This window comes from Seriola dumerili, unplaced genomic scaffold (assembly GCF_002260705.1).
Source record: "Seriola dumerili isolate Sdu_G_001 unplaced genomic scaffold, Sdu_1.0 BDQW01000040.1, whole genome shotgun sequence".
Lineage (NCBI taxonomy): Eukaryota > Metazoa > Chordata > Actinopteri > Carangiformes > Carangidae > Seriola > Seriola dumerili.
The window spans coordinates 4,792,458-4,806,571 of NW_019174295.1; the positions used below are offsets into that span (position 1 = coordinate 4,792,458).

Consider the following 14,114-nt stretch of genomic DNA (forward strand, 5'->3'; position numbering starts at 1 on the left):
GTTGTATTTTTTCTACCAGAACCATAGAACAGTTGTTGTCTTGTTTCGTTTTAATGAAATTCACTCACAAGCTGAGATTGACTTTCAGTATATTTTAAGAAGATAACAAATAGCCCCGAAGATTCAGCTTGGACCTATTTTAAAATGACACGTTTAGTTGAAGGATGAAGGTGACTGAAGTTTTGTCTTTGTACTGAAAAACATTTAATACAAAGTATTTTTATCTTCTCTAAAAATGTCTTTGTACGCTGCTGCACTGGGATGCTGTCAACATTATCTACTCTAATTCTACATAGTGCTTCATGATATCATGTAATGCAATTCATATTTTTGTTTGCTAGAGGCTTGTACCGTTACTCCGGTTGTGGGGTGAGTGAGATAGAGTCTCTGCTGCCCCCTCAGGACTGCTAAAGGAACTGCAGTTGTCTGTCATTAAGAGAAGCAGCATTCATCTGTAAAACCAGACCCTCCTCCTCCCCCTTTTCGTGCAGCTCCTCATCAGTTTCACCGTCTTCATCCTTATTTTCATTTGCACCTGCTGCCTCTCCCTCAGCGTCTCTGTCTGATCTTTGCTTATCTGGTCTTGAAGGGGTAGCAGGTGTGTGATAAGCCTCCTCTGCCAGCTGAGAGATGGGTGAAGAGGTGAAGGGAGACGGCAAGAAGGGGACCTTTGGAGAAGGAGATGGGGACTGATAAGGTGAAAGAGACGGTGAAGCGCTGGGTGAGTCATGCGGAGAGAGAGAAAAGGGGACCTTGGGAGAAAGAGATGGGGATTGATAAGGGGAGAGAGAGGGAGAAATGCCAGGAGAGCTGTGAGGAGAGAGGGATGGAGATACTTTAGGGAAAAGTGGAGGCGCCATGGGAGAAACAGCTGGGGAGAGGTAAGGAGAGAGTGACGGATATTGGGAGAAATTGATCATTGGAGAGGGCTGCATGTAGTCGGAGTCATCTGGGAGATTCTCCATTACTGCTGGCAGCTGAGCTGTAGCCTCCTGAGTTTGGCCCTGATCCTGCATCTCGGGCTGGAAGTGAGGAGCAGCTGATGGAGGCTGCATTTGGGCCTCGCTGGGAGTGTCTGGTGTCTGTGACAGAGGTTGGGTGTCCAGAGCTGTGGGATCACTCTGAGTGGCTTGACTTGGGTTCTCACCGTGTAAAAGGCCTGGGCCTTTAGTGGGTTGGGCGGCTCTTTGTCCCTGTTTCTGGACTTTGCATCTCCTCTTAGTTTTAGGCATTAGAGGCGGTGGAGGTGGCGGAGCAAGAGGGGGTGACAGTAGTGTCGATGACTCTGTGGAAACCCGAACCTTGAGGCTGCGTTTGAACATGCGCCGTCTGGACAAAGCGTTCTGAGACTGCAGGAAAAGAGGGTTGATGAAACACAGCGCGCCCAGGCCGGAGCCACAGTCCAACTCTCTGGGGGTGCGCGTCGCGATGGGACAAAACTCGTGGAACAGAGTGGGGTTGGGATGTGATTGTTTGGTTGTAGTGTCTGATTCAAGCACCATTTTGATCTGATGGTCTGAGTCGGGCTGGGGAGCTGATTCAGAGCTTTTCTGTGGTGGAGCAGTGGGCGGGGCCGGGGTTACAGTGTCTGGCTTCTCCTCATTCTCCTTCTGGGGCTTAGGTGCCTCCCGTGGCCCACGGACATTTAAGTGGGAACTCCAAAATTCTAGAAAACAATATAGATATTTTTTCATTTTAGTGACACTGATTTTCACTTAATAGGTTATTTCTTATATAGTGTCTTGACCTGAAAAGGATGTAACTTACTGGGTAAGTTTTTTAAAATGTAATGTGTTGTTTTCTGTTTGATATTTCATTTGAAAAAGTAATTAAAAAAAGGTTGGTTTTTTTTTTTGGCATACTGTATGCACTGTCGATTATATTACAATCACTAAAATAACATCACTAAAACTTTCAACAAGCTGTCTACTCATGTGCTTATGTTTGTTACCCAGCAGCTGGGTGGTAATTACTGTATGTGTAGTGTGTGTAAGCCTTGTGTAAATACACCCTTGAAGGCTCAGGTTTTCCAGGTTGTGATTACAAAATCAGGTGTGAGGAAACAAGGAAGTGCATACACTAACCTATTCCCATATGTGAGATGGACTCGAGTTCCTTGTGGGATGTTGCCTTTGCAATGGCTTCAGGAAGCTCCAGAGGGAAAGGTAACACATCTCTGACACACACATACAACACATGATAAAAACACTAACATCTGTTCTTGCAGATCAATATATATTTACAATGAATGCAGAGAGAGATGTAAAAATTTGATTATAACACAAAAGAAGTGGAAAACAAAAATTGTAGAGAAAGAAAACTGAAAGAGATTATGGAAAAAGAGATCACAAAGGAGGCACAAATGAGAATGAGGAGGATTAAATTTTACCTGCTGACACAATAGAAGGAAATTAGTCTTGGGAGATCTGGAAAGCTGATGGCTGAAGTCTCCAGAGTCAGAGCTGGGGGTGAGAACAATTCAAAGGTGCAGGGATTTGTGGAGAGGGAGATGGGTAGTTAGTAATTAAATTTGACTTTAAACAGGGACACAGTGGCTGTTTCATTCCCTGTGATCTGCAAGCTAGTTGTATGTGTCATATGTAGCATTGCAGCAGTAGTTTGCATTATTTATTCTAGTATAACTACACACTGGGTATATTTCTACAAACCATTTTATATAGCTTACAATAACTTTTTTACTTGATTCCCTGAATTCCAGACACCCATTGGTTTCTATTCAATTCCAATCATTTTAGAATGTATATAAAGTTTCAGAGACATGTATTGTATGCGTGCAAGTAAGCTACTGTAAAGCGTACGTGAATAAGGTTCACTAGACTGAAATAATTCCAGTACAACAAAACAAAAGCTCCGTTGACCTCCTTGTTTTGCTGGGATAACTAAATGAAAGTGGTCTCCTGTTTCATGCATTTTCAATAAGTATATATAGTATATGATACCAATTAAACAAGTCTGGCAGAATGTACCATTTTAACCATATAGTGCACAATAGTCTATAAGTTTTAACATGTACATTTCTGTTCCAAAGAGGGCAGATTTCATCTTGAGAGTTTGGGGTGAGACACAGAATTCAGAATTCACACATAGTATTAAAACTCATGAGGGTTCAGGAGTGTTAGGCTCTTACTGCAGTGTTCCTCCCTGATGCCAAACTGCTGAACGAAGGACGGCACGCTGTCATCTGCCAAACGGACACACAGCACATTCCTCTGGGATGTGCGAGACTTTCGCACCAGGAATGTCTGCAGGACAACACAACTGATGACTGAGTGCAAGTGAGTGTGTGTAGGTAGGACATGGAGAGGGAGAAGGTAAGAGAGATAAACACGGTGTGTACACATTCTGCTTGTGATTTTCTTAAATGTGTACTGAATGTGTGTATCTAACCCCAGGAGGCTCTCTCTGGAGTATGTGCAGTGCAGTGGCGGGGTTGATCGATATCTGGAGCCACACAGGAACTGTGAGCAGGAGGCGGTCCAGTACGCTGATGCTTCTCAGAGAGCCTCGTCCCCTTTGATGCCCCAAGGACTTGCGCACTGATGGCTTGGCAGGCTCCGGGAAGTCATACAGAGGTTCTTCTTGCTGTGCCATCTACACACACATGCACATGCCCAACAAAAATACACACATTGTTGTTAATTGTCCTGCAACTGATCATGCACCCCCTATGCTAAAGGTGGTTATTATACAAACAGATGAAAAATTAAAGGAAAAACCAACATAAAGTGTCATAGTTAGGTGTTGGAGCACCACGTGCTGCTAGAACAGCTTCAATGCTCCTTGGTATCTGGTATCATTTTCTGACTCATCAAACCATTCAATGAATCATTTGACCATATCACTTTTTTTTCCACATCTCTGTAGACCAGTGCTTATAGGTTTTGCACAACTGAACTCTCAAAAGTGGTTTAATCTTTGTAATGAGGGGTTTATGCACTGCAACCCTACTATAATATCCCTTTCTATATAATTGTCGACGCAGTCTGATCACGTCTTGTATTGACATGTTTTTCCTTACATATCGCACTAAAGCACGAGCATCAAATGTGCGCAGTCAACCGCAATTTCCAGCCCTATTTACTGATGTTTTTCTTACAGATGTAAATGCTGATGTCACTGTTTCTATTGAAACTCAAACCACTTGAGCGGTCTTTGTGACTGAAGCTCTTTTCCTCTTTCCATCTTGGTACAAAATCACAATCAACTGGGCCTGCTCAGGATTGTTATACAGGCCACAGAGCATGATTGGATGTAAGCTGCTTAACTGTAACATGCAGTGCAACTATGTGGAAGCATCTGCATCTGTTATGTTTCTCCACTCATTCATTCAGGTTTTTCTTTAATATGTCATTCGTCTGTATATCTGAGTGGTCACATTCAGAACAGGAAGATGGGTAGGATTACTGCAGGCACACACAGACACACACCTGTGTTATAAATCTGCCTGGATTGGGACAGCAAGTCCAGACTTGGTATAGTGCAGCAGCCTAGACATATCTTAGAGGCTATAGGAAACAAACTTAAAATATAACCACACAGACAGGACACACAAACGCCACAAAATGCATTAAAGTAAACATTAAATATTAATAAACATAAATGCAACCGGCATCGTTACATTGATTTAAGGGTATTGTTATGAATATGCCTTCCACCCTATCAAAGCTGCCTTCTCACTGCAGTCTACATGTCAACATCTGTCTGGATCCGCAGCGTGCATTCCTGTGAAACTTTCCTTGTAAATTTCCTCTTCAAACTATGTTACACAGCTTCTTCCTGCTGTGAAATCACACAACTTGTCAGATCAAATCGTGTGTACTATACGATTCTCACTTTAACATTACCAGGCTCGTTGTTTACCTCTTTGCTCTGGCTCTTCTTTTAATATCCTCCGGCTCCACTTTATGATGACTGCATGCTCCTTATTCTTCCATGATCCAAGTCTACTACGATGAAAAGTGAACTTCTCCTTCCATGCGGCCTGTCATAACGTGTGGTCCCAGGTCTAGACTGGAGACGTCTCCCCTCTGAGGCTCCTCCTCCCCTCCCACCTAATCTTACCTGGAAACATATATGTCACAGTACTTTAAGTTATGGACTAGAGCTAAACTAGATTCAACTTTAAACTAAATAGACCGGCAGTAAGTTTAACGGAAGAGCACTACTGTTATTATGATGAGCGTTATTATTATGGGTAATAATAATATGGGTACACAGTGTTGCTGCAGTGGCATATTTAGCCATAATATTAGCAAACTAACCAGACACGATCTTTGTGAAACTGTGAATCTCTTAGTTAAATAGCCATATACCCAATCCAAAACATAATAATAACAAAAAATATATGTGTATGCAATGAGAGGCATACATTTTGTGATTTTGTGAGCCTGTGTCAAGAATCATTTTGTGCAAAACTTGACGAAAGTGCGCCCCAGTGGCAGACACTGCTTCTTCAGAAACCGGAGGCGGATGTGAGGTTTGAAATACTCCAGCTCCGGGACCGCGTTGGGTAAGTAGTCTGTGTACTGTGCTGGCATAATTAATGCTTTCTCCTCCTTTTTAAGCAAAACTTGAAACGCGATATGATTCGTTTATATACTTTAAGATAGCTCCCACGAGTGGTAAGCATCTAGCTTAAGTAAACGCTTTCATCTACTACGATAAAACCACTACGTTAGCGTTAGCGTTAGCTGCCTAGCTTAGCTAACGCTAGCTACATCATTAATGCTGTCGTTTAACAAGATGGCCAGTAGTTTTTAGCTAACTGTTGGTCATGCAACTGAGCTCACATCATTTGACATAATCAATTTATGTTACTGTTTATACATCGTATGTCCATCATTAGCTAACCTAGCGGGCTCACAAACTGCCCTTAACTTGACTGGATACATTTTAGCCGCGAAAGTTAACGGTTTAATTAGCTTAGCTAATAATAGTCGAATAGCTAACGGCAATACACCCCTTACCAGATGGCAATGTAATAACTTCATTTATAAATAATAACCCCATCTTATATCATCACTCCAGCTGAATAAAATCAGCTATGGTTAGTCTAGTCGTTATTTTTCCTTATCGTAAAAATCTTCTATTTATGTTCACGAACCAATTAACGTTAACGAAAGTATGTAACTTAACCGATGCGTCCTGTTTACTCTCTTGCAGATGCTTGGTTGATACAGAGATGAGCGGTGACAACGTGAAGTTGTTTGTGGGCAACCTTCCTTTAGATGCAACTCACGACGAGCTAAACAAGCTCTTTGCACCGTATGGAGAAATCAACACCTGCTCACTACTCAGACAGTATGCCTTTGTTACCCTGAAGGGAGAGGGGGCAGCAGACAGGTATTCAACTGTCCCGCCATAGTTTTTGATATGATGAATGAAATGCTCTTCTTACATATTTTAGTGGAGACATGTCATTTTTTAAATTGTTGTCAGGTAAACCAGTCCAAGCTGTCAGTTTTTAAGCTTATTCACTCCAATGATGAGTAGTATAAAAACATATGCACTACTATACTATACATGTAATATCTATACATACATGAAAAAAAGATGCTGTTGGATATGGTTATGAAAAATTACAGAAATGTACATCTGAGTATAATTTCACAATATTGCTTTGTTACAGTTGTTTGAAGCTACAAGTTTGTACAGTAAATACATAGTATGTATTGAAAGAAATAATATTTGATCTTTCCAATGTAGATGTTGGTGTTAAAGCAATAATCTGAAGTCCCAATGTAATCTCTTACATTCTTATTGAAGAGCCTGAATGTGACAGCTTGCTAAGGAACTCTTCCTTGTTTAATATTAGACTCTGATAGCAGGTATACCACTGAAAAAGTACACTTTACCTGAGGTGCGGAGGACAAAACCCAAAAACCTTATTTAGCTTTGAGCGCTCTCATGCATAATCAAAAGGCAACTAGAATTCTGATTAAAAACAGGGCTGACAGACCTTGATCCACACCAAAATTAGAAAAGTGTCATAAAGGTCTAAAGCTTGCATAATAGAACTGACAGGATGCAGCATCTGAGATACCAGAGGCTTTGTTTGGGCTAAAAACAGTAAGGACTGGGCCACTATACAATCAAACAATACTGTGAACTGCTGAGTCTTGGAGTTCTTAAGGATATTTGTAATTTAATTCAGGTAATTTCCATTGAAAATGAAATAACTCGTAAAAACAATGCAAGACTGGCAGCATTTAGTTTGTAATAGTTTTATATCTTTTATTCCATTAATTGTTTTATTCATTTTTAAGCGGCAGAAATGTCTGCTTTTACTGTTTGTGTTTTCTGATGATGGTAATAAAGATAATTCTTGTTCTTACAGGGCCATACGGCATCTTGATGGCAAAGAGTACAGAGGCAGGCCCCTGGTGGTCGAGGAATCCCGTGCACGGCCACCCAACTCCACTAAAGTATTTGTGGGGAATCTCAGTGCTACATGTTCAGCAGATGACTTGCACGGGCTGTTCTCAACTTTCGGAAGAGTTTTAGACTGTGATAAAGTCAAAGGTGCGTTAGAAAGCCTATCACCAGTACAGGTGGTAGAACAGTCTTTGTAGCTAGATTGGTAAATTTTTTAGAAATCTGGTTCTGTAATTAATTGAAATCAGCCATTTTGGTTGAGAATAGTATAAGGTAACAGTAGTATTGCCAGAATACAACTTTCTAAATACATTTTCCTGGTAGCACAATTTCATCTAGACAAAGCCTCAAGTTAAATGAAAGGTGACAGTTAAAATATGAGAGACATTTTATTTTGAAATCAGCCTAATGCTGACACTGATCTTGCTGCTCCCTGTTCACTCTACAGCCAGATTATGCTCAAATGTTGGCTACGCCTTTGTGCATATGGAGAGGAAGGAGGAAGCCATGGCAGCTATTGATGCTCTCAACGGGACCATGTTCAAGGGCCGTCAGTTGGCTGTGGAGCTGTCCAAAGCCCAACCTTTGATCAACCAGATTGTAACAGCCGGAAATTCAGGCAACCCTGCAGGTAGTGTAAAAGCCAGTGGAGATGAGGGATCCGCTTTGCAAATGTTTTGCATGTAATTGAATGCTTTAAATAGCTCGTGTCCATGTTCCCATTGTGTTTTCTGCTCCCTCCTCCTTGCAGGTGGCAGAGAGGGTCTTCTTCCCCGACCACCGCCATCACTAGAGCATCACCAGAGTCAAGCAGCTGTGCTAGCAGCAGCTGCAGCAGCTGCTGCAGGACTACCCATACAAGTAAGTTCATTCTTCTCTGCCATGATGGGAAACCTCTAACTAATGATCTCTGAAAAACGAGACAGTTGTGGAAAATGTATAACAGCTCATGAGTTTATAAACGGTGACTTATGTAGTGAACTTGTTATCAGTCAGATCCATCATTAAAAAAAAAATTCTCTCACACCTCCTAGGATATACTTGTATTGTTAAGATAGACCAAGTTTGATTATATTTCCAAATTTTTATATGCTGGTGTTTTCTGTCTGTCTTTACAGGTTCAACAAAGTGTCCATAATTCATTCTACAACACCACATCCTTTGACCCCACCTACGCTGCTCTGAAGGGCATTACAAGTGCTAAAGGTGCAGATGGGGTGATATACGGTGCTCTTGCCAGCCAGGTGTATGGATCTGTTGCTGACCAGGTGTACCACGACCTGGCCAATCACAATTCTGGACCCAGTGCTGCTGCTGCTGCTGCTGTTGAAGAAGTTGAACCACAGACTGGACCAGATCCAACCACGCTTTTTGAGGCAGCAAGAGCCAAGTTCTTTCAGGAGGGACAGAAGGTCTGTTAACATTTATTTCAAAATGTATAATGTTCTCCATGTATATTTTTGTGTTGCTAACAATGTTTTACATTTTATGTATATTTACTGACAAGGTTCTGGCAGAGCAACAGGCAGGTAGAAAGGCAGCATCATCAGAAAATGAGCGGGACCGCAGCCCAATCAGAGGAAATCGAGCCCCCCTCCTCCCCGACCCTGTTCCAGGTTCCTTTGCTCAGATACGACCCAAACGACGTGCCCTGCTGCCGACACCACCTGGAGCTCCTGAAGAACCAGCAGCTGCCACTACCACTCCTGAAGGGTCAGATCCTGTTGCTAGGTACACATTAACACATTGTAATAAAACATATAGGATGGAGGCAGAAGAAAAGTAATCATTTCAAACCTGCCTCCACTTATACACGTAATAACAACAGTCATAGTTTATTTACATGGTCCTTGCAAATATCAGTGATTACGAAATGCTTCACAAAGACATTAAATGAAACACATCCACTTGTTCATAATTTCACATGACATGTGATTCTTGGATTAACTTTGCTTTGTTTCTACTCTGCTTTCTTCTACTTCCCTCTCACCTCCTCAACTCTAACCTGCACTCCAGGTCTTACACAGAGTACTACCAGCAAATGCATCAATACCAACAGTATCAACAGTACCAACAACAGTACCAGTACCTCCAGTATGCCTACACCAATCCTCCTCCGCCACCTCCTCCGCCTCCACCAGCCACCACACAGGCCTCCACCACAGCCCCTGCACCCCCAGGGACATACACAGCACCCCCAACATATGCCGCATCGGGACCCTACGCAGCACCAGGAACATACGGCGCTTCGGGAAGTTATGACGCCTCATCAGGGAGCTACGACGCTTCATCTGGGAACTACGATGCCTCGTCGGGAAGCTACGATGCCTCGACGGGCTATGATGCATCTGGAGGCTACGGAGCATATGATTCATCGGGAGCTTACGCAGCAGCAGCGGGAAGCTACTCCACATCCACACCGTATGAGCAGACACCCGCACACGGGCAACCCATGCCCCAGCGCCATGATTACCCTTACCACACGCCAGAACCCCCTTATCGATAGTCCCATCCCCCACACACTCCTTCCAAACTGCAGATGTGTGTGTGTTTGTGGTTGTGCGTGCGTGTGTGTGTGTGCATGCGCGCGTGCGTGTGTATTTACATAAGGGACAGTTTAAAGAGGAAAATCAGAGAGGGAGCAAGGCTGTAATTTGAATGTGGGAATCTGCTTTAAATCTGAAGCATCTCCCCTTTTGTACATTTTAACCTAGTCTGTAACTAGCTTGCCTGTCAGCTAATGGACTTTAAGTGGGTGACTATCTGAGTTAACAAGTGGACACAGGTGGACATGAGTGGGACAGCTAATATCGGAATATTCAGTTTTCGGTTAGATGTTATAGAGGCACAGCTGGATCCTTGTTGAATGTTACGGAAGCTTAAATGTTTCTTTGGACAAAATTAGACTCAGAGGACAGGATTGGATTTCAGAGAAGCTTTTTGTTTGGTGATGGATCAAAGCCTCTTATGTACTCCACATAAAAACATGGAGGTTCCCTTGCAATGTTGCATAATAAAATGTGCAGTCCAACATTGATACTAAATTTAAACTGCATCATCACATTTTATGTGGGCACAAGACTAAAAATACCGCTCAATAACTAAATAACTAGTTGAGAGGTTATTTAAACGGATGAACTTTAGAGAAAATTATCCATCTTGCACTCTTGACTTGTTCACAGGATACAGAAAAACATCCTCTTGTCAGAACTTTTCTTTCTTTGTACGATGACCAATTTCAAATATACATTCGAGCCCACACACGTGTTGTTGTAGGATCACCCTTTGTGGAGTATGTAACAGGCCTTAGTTTGAACTCTGTTGCATCGATCCTCTTCTATTCAACAGCCTGTTTGCCCAGACATTTAACTGCAGACATTTCAGCAGTGCATCAGACTGATTTTGTTGCCTTTTTGCTGAAGACCCTTCACCTGGTAAAGATGAATGAGAATGTGTGTTAATTGACTGGATTGTCTTATGAATATGTCACTGAGCTAACAGGTCTTTAAAGCTAATGAAGCAATTCACACTCATATTGGTGTTGTATCATTTTTTGACCCTTTCAGCTTTTTGGGTCATGGAAATCTTTGATGTGGCAAAAATCACAAATCGATTAGTTGGAATTGTAGAAAAATCAGATTATGTTGCAGCCCACTTAACTTTGTATCAAAATGTGATTTTGTGGTTGCCTGCTGGCATAAAAGGTTTTCTTGGGCCTGCCTGTTTTTGGTGTGTGCCTCCACAGTAAATTTCTGGTACACACAGGCATCTTGTTTGATTGGGAGAGTTAGTTTAACTTAAGATAGATATTACCAGTCCATGACTGTGCATGCTGAAGTTTTATACTTAGGAGGGATAGCCAAGAACTTTTGAAATGACTTTGATAACAACAGGGTAAAAACACTGAATGGATATTTTCAGCAATTAAATTGAAGTAGGTTACTTGGATGTTCTCTTGGAGCAGTTTGATATAATTTACCTTGCTTGTTTTTTTCTCGTTCAGGCTCTTGAAGTTGGCACAAACACAAGTACCACTCTGACGAGTTTAATATATCCTGTCAGAGTTTTTGGTCCAAGGTCAGTGTTTGCCTCTCAAACATGAGAAAGGAATCAAAGCAATTTTGTAATCATTCACATTCATTTCTGTCTATTTCAGTTTTGTGTTGAATTGCTGTTAGATCATTCTGTGCGAAAACCAAGTTAAATAATACTTAATACTTGGTTGAAACAAAGAACCCAGCCTGAAGAAGAGGACTTGTGTTGTTGTTGGTTTTGTATGTACATATTTGAATTTATAAAAGCCAGAGGAATTGCAGCAAATATTGTTTGGCTAATGATGTTCAAAGAATCTGAGCTTTAGGGATACTTCATTTTCCAATTGGTTTTTGATTTTCTATTATTAGTTTTGTTCCAGTTGCGGCTGCTTTTGTGCTTCAGCACATTTTGGAAATCACTGGCGATCTAGAGGGAAAGTTGAGCTAATTTTCATACTAGAAAATGTAAAATTTGGTACTTCTGTAAATACTTGAAACCTTATTTTAAACTGAAAAAGTAATGTCAACCAACATTTGGTAAGAACATTGACTGTTAATATTAAGATGAAGTGATTGTTTCTTCCTGAACAGCGGAAGATAGCGAGTATGGACGAGATGAAATAGGACTATTGAGCTGTTCTAACCAGGCTGTAAAAAAAAAAAAAAAAGGCAGACACTTTTGAATTGCTGAAAAGAAGTACTGTCATGAGTGTTGTTGAGCCACTGTGGCATAGGGTATGAACTGAACACGCTGGATACAAGCTGAAGTGCAGATTCTAGAAATTAAAAAAAAAAAAAAGGAAAAAAGAAATCATTCGAGCTGAGAGCGGGTACAAGTGCATCTTTCCTAAATGCAGTGCAGTGGTGTGTTGGTGATGTTGCATAGCATAGGGTTATTGACTGAGTGGACATGAGGTGACAGTCTTGGTGCTGCAGTTGAACATGAAGGTTGTTTTGGATTTAGTAAAGGCCGCTGATTTTTTTTTTTTTTTTTTTTTTTTTTTGTTTGTTTTGTTTTTTCCCCGAGCAGCAGTGAGAAGGGCTGGTGACCTTTCCTTTTCCCTCTTCTGATCTCAACAGAAACACAGTTCATTTTGACACATGGCTAGGATCACTTGCTTTCTCTGCATTCATATCACACCTAGACAGTTGTCCAATCCCACACTTATACCTATATGTATTTTGCATTTTACTCATGTAAAGCAGACTACATGTGCAAATGATACTAATGCACACCTGATTCCACCTGAATTTTATATGACTTACAGTAGTTGTTCCGTTCGTGATTGAACCACACACCAGTTACTCATCCTATTTCTTATTCGCCACCTGCATTGGTAGTGCTGTGCTAGGTTTAAGTGACACATAGCCTCTCTACTTTTCCACATTATTCCACCTTCTCCATGTGATCTGTTAGTTGCATGCCTTGTTGTTGCTGCTGCTCCAGCCACCTTCTTCCTCTTGCTGATTATTGCAGCTAGAGTGGGAGGGAGCCAAACTGAGCCCTTGCCCTGGACGTACGCCACACGCAGCTGTAGCGTGGGATGGGGAAAACAGCAGCGTTAGGCCTGAAACTGCTGTGGACGATGGGGTGTCCCCCCACTAAGGTAAACACTCAGACCACACACTCCTGCCCCGCCCCGAAACACGCGTTTACACTCACAAACACACTCATACACACATACAGATACACCTTTGGCCATACCTTCTATTCCTCACCTGTCGTCAGGGATTTTTTTTTGTCAGGATTTCAGATTTTTTTGGAAATGGATCTCTCATCTATTTTTAAAGGGAGATTACCTTTTTTTTCATGCTTTCGATTTTCCTGATCATATCCCTACACCCCCCACCCCCACCCCTCATCCCCCCAAGTATACTCTGCTCATACATTCCAGTTCCCAACATACTGACTGCTCACACACCATCTTTTGAGGACATGTACACCATCATTTAGTCTAAAACTGAACCCTTTCTGAAGCAGGCACATTGTTGTTAGTACATCCCGTATCTAACAGCCTGTCACTCAAGAGTACCAGGCAATCACAGCCAGAGCTGGACGTGGGACATTTAGGTAGGATGCGTTGTTTTAGTTTTTGTAAATGTGCCCCTGGGGCCACTTTGGGGTTAAGTGCCTTGCTTAAGAGCACATCTGTAGGCCCTCCATTTCAGAGTTGAATAACCTGGCTCAGGATCGGTTGCTGGTTCAACGCTCGACTCCCCCTCTCCCCCCAAACAGCGATTTTTGATGCCACATTCAACTTGTATGAATGACAATGAACACAAATATTATCATTTTGTTTTAAATTACATTTTGTCCTATGTTCTTTGAAATGTTTAATTATCAATAAATGAATTTCAACTGAACTTTAGCTTCTTTGTGTGAATAATTAACAATGTGAGTTTCCCTCTCAGAACTTGGCAAATGATGAATCAGTGCTTAGGTGCTGGATAATTACTGTTATCATTCATTTTAACGTGTTTGTGGAGGAGGCATCAAATAACTCTATTAGAGCTCAGCATCAGATGACGTTTTATTCCATTTTCTTCCAAAAACATCAACCTATGCTTTTCAAATAAAAACCAATAATTTGATAACAATCCAAACCTGTTGATAATTCAATCACTTTGATATACAAAAAAAGAAAATGAGAAGAAATTGAGGGTATGGAACCTCACTCCCTGCTA

At 41.6% G+C, this 14,114-nt stretch overlaps 2 protein-coding genes across 3 annotated transcripts; one reads left to right on the forward strand and one right to left on the reverse strand.

Moving 5' to 3' along the window:
- Positions 1–27: 27 nt before the first annotated feature.
- On the reverse strand, positions 28–5,006 carry LOC111217165 (ras and Rab interactor 1-like). The gene is made up of 6 exons (XM_022738913.1): positions 4,882–5,006; positions 3,409–3,612; positions 3,149–3,263; positions 2,390–2,462; positions 2,085–2,176; positions 28–1,666 (listed from the first exon to the last, which is right to left on the reverse strand). Exons 2-6 carry the CDS (start codon positions 3,610–3,612, stop codon positions 408–410), a joined length of 1,743 nt encoding a protein of 580 aa, XP_022594634.1. The 5' UTR covers positions 4,882–5,006; the 3' UTR covers positions 28–407.
- A 447-nt stretch (positions 5,007–5,453) lies between these two features.
- On the forward strand, positions 5,454–13,793 carry LOC111217171 (RNA-binding protein 4-like). 2 transcript variants are annotated; one of them, XM_022738922.1, is made up of 8 exons: positions 5,454–5,530; positions 6,184–6,363; positions 7,358–7,542; positions 7,844–8,026; positions 8,147–8,256; positions 8,514–8,807; positions 8,903–9,126; positions 9,412–13,793. In XM_022738922.1, the coding sequence occupies exons 2-8, from the start codon at positions 6,203–6,205 to the stop codon at positions 9,899–9,901; spliced, it is 1,647 nt and encodes a 548-aa protein (XP_022594643.1). In that variant the 5' UTR covers positions 5,454–5,530; positions 6,184–6,202; the 3' UTR covers positions 9,902–13,793. The 2 variants fall into 2 exon arrangements, with proteins under 2 accessions (XP_022594643.1, XP_022594644.1); XM_022738923.1 differs by having other exon boundaries at positions 8,903–9,108.
- Positions 13,794–14,114: the final 321 nt, after the last annotated feature.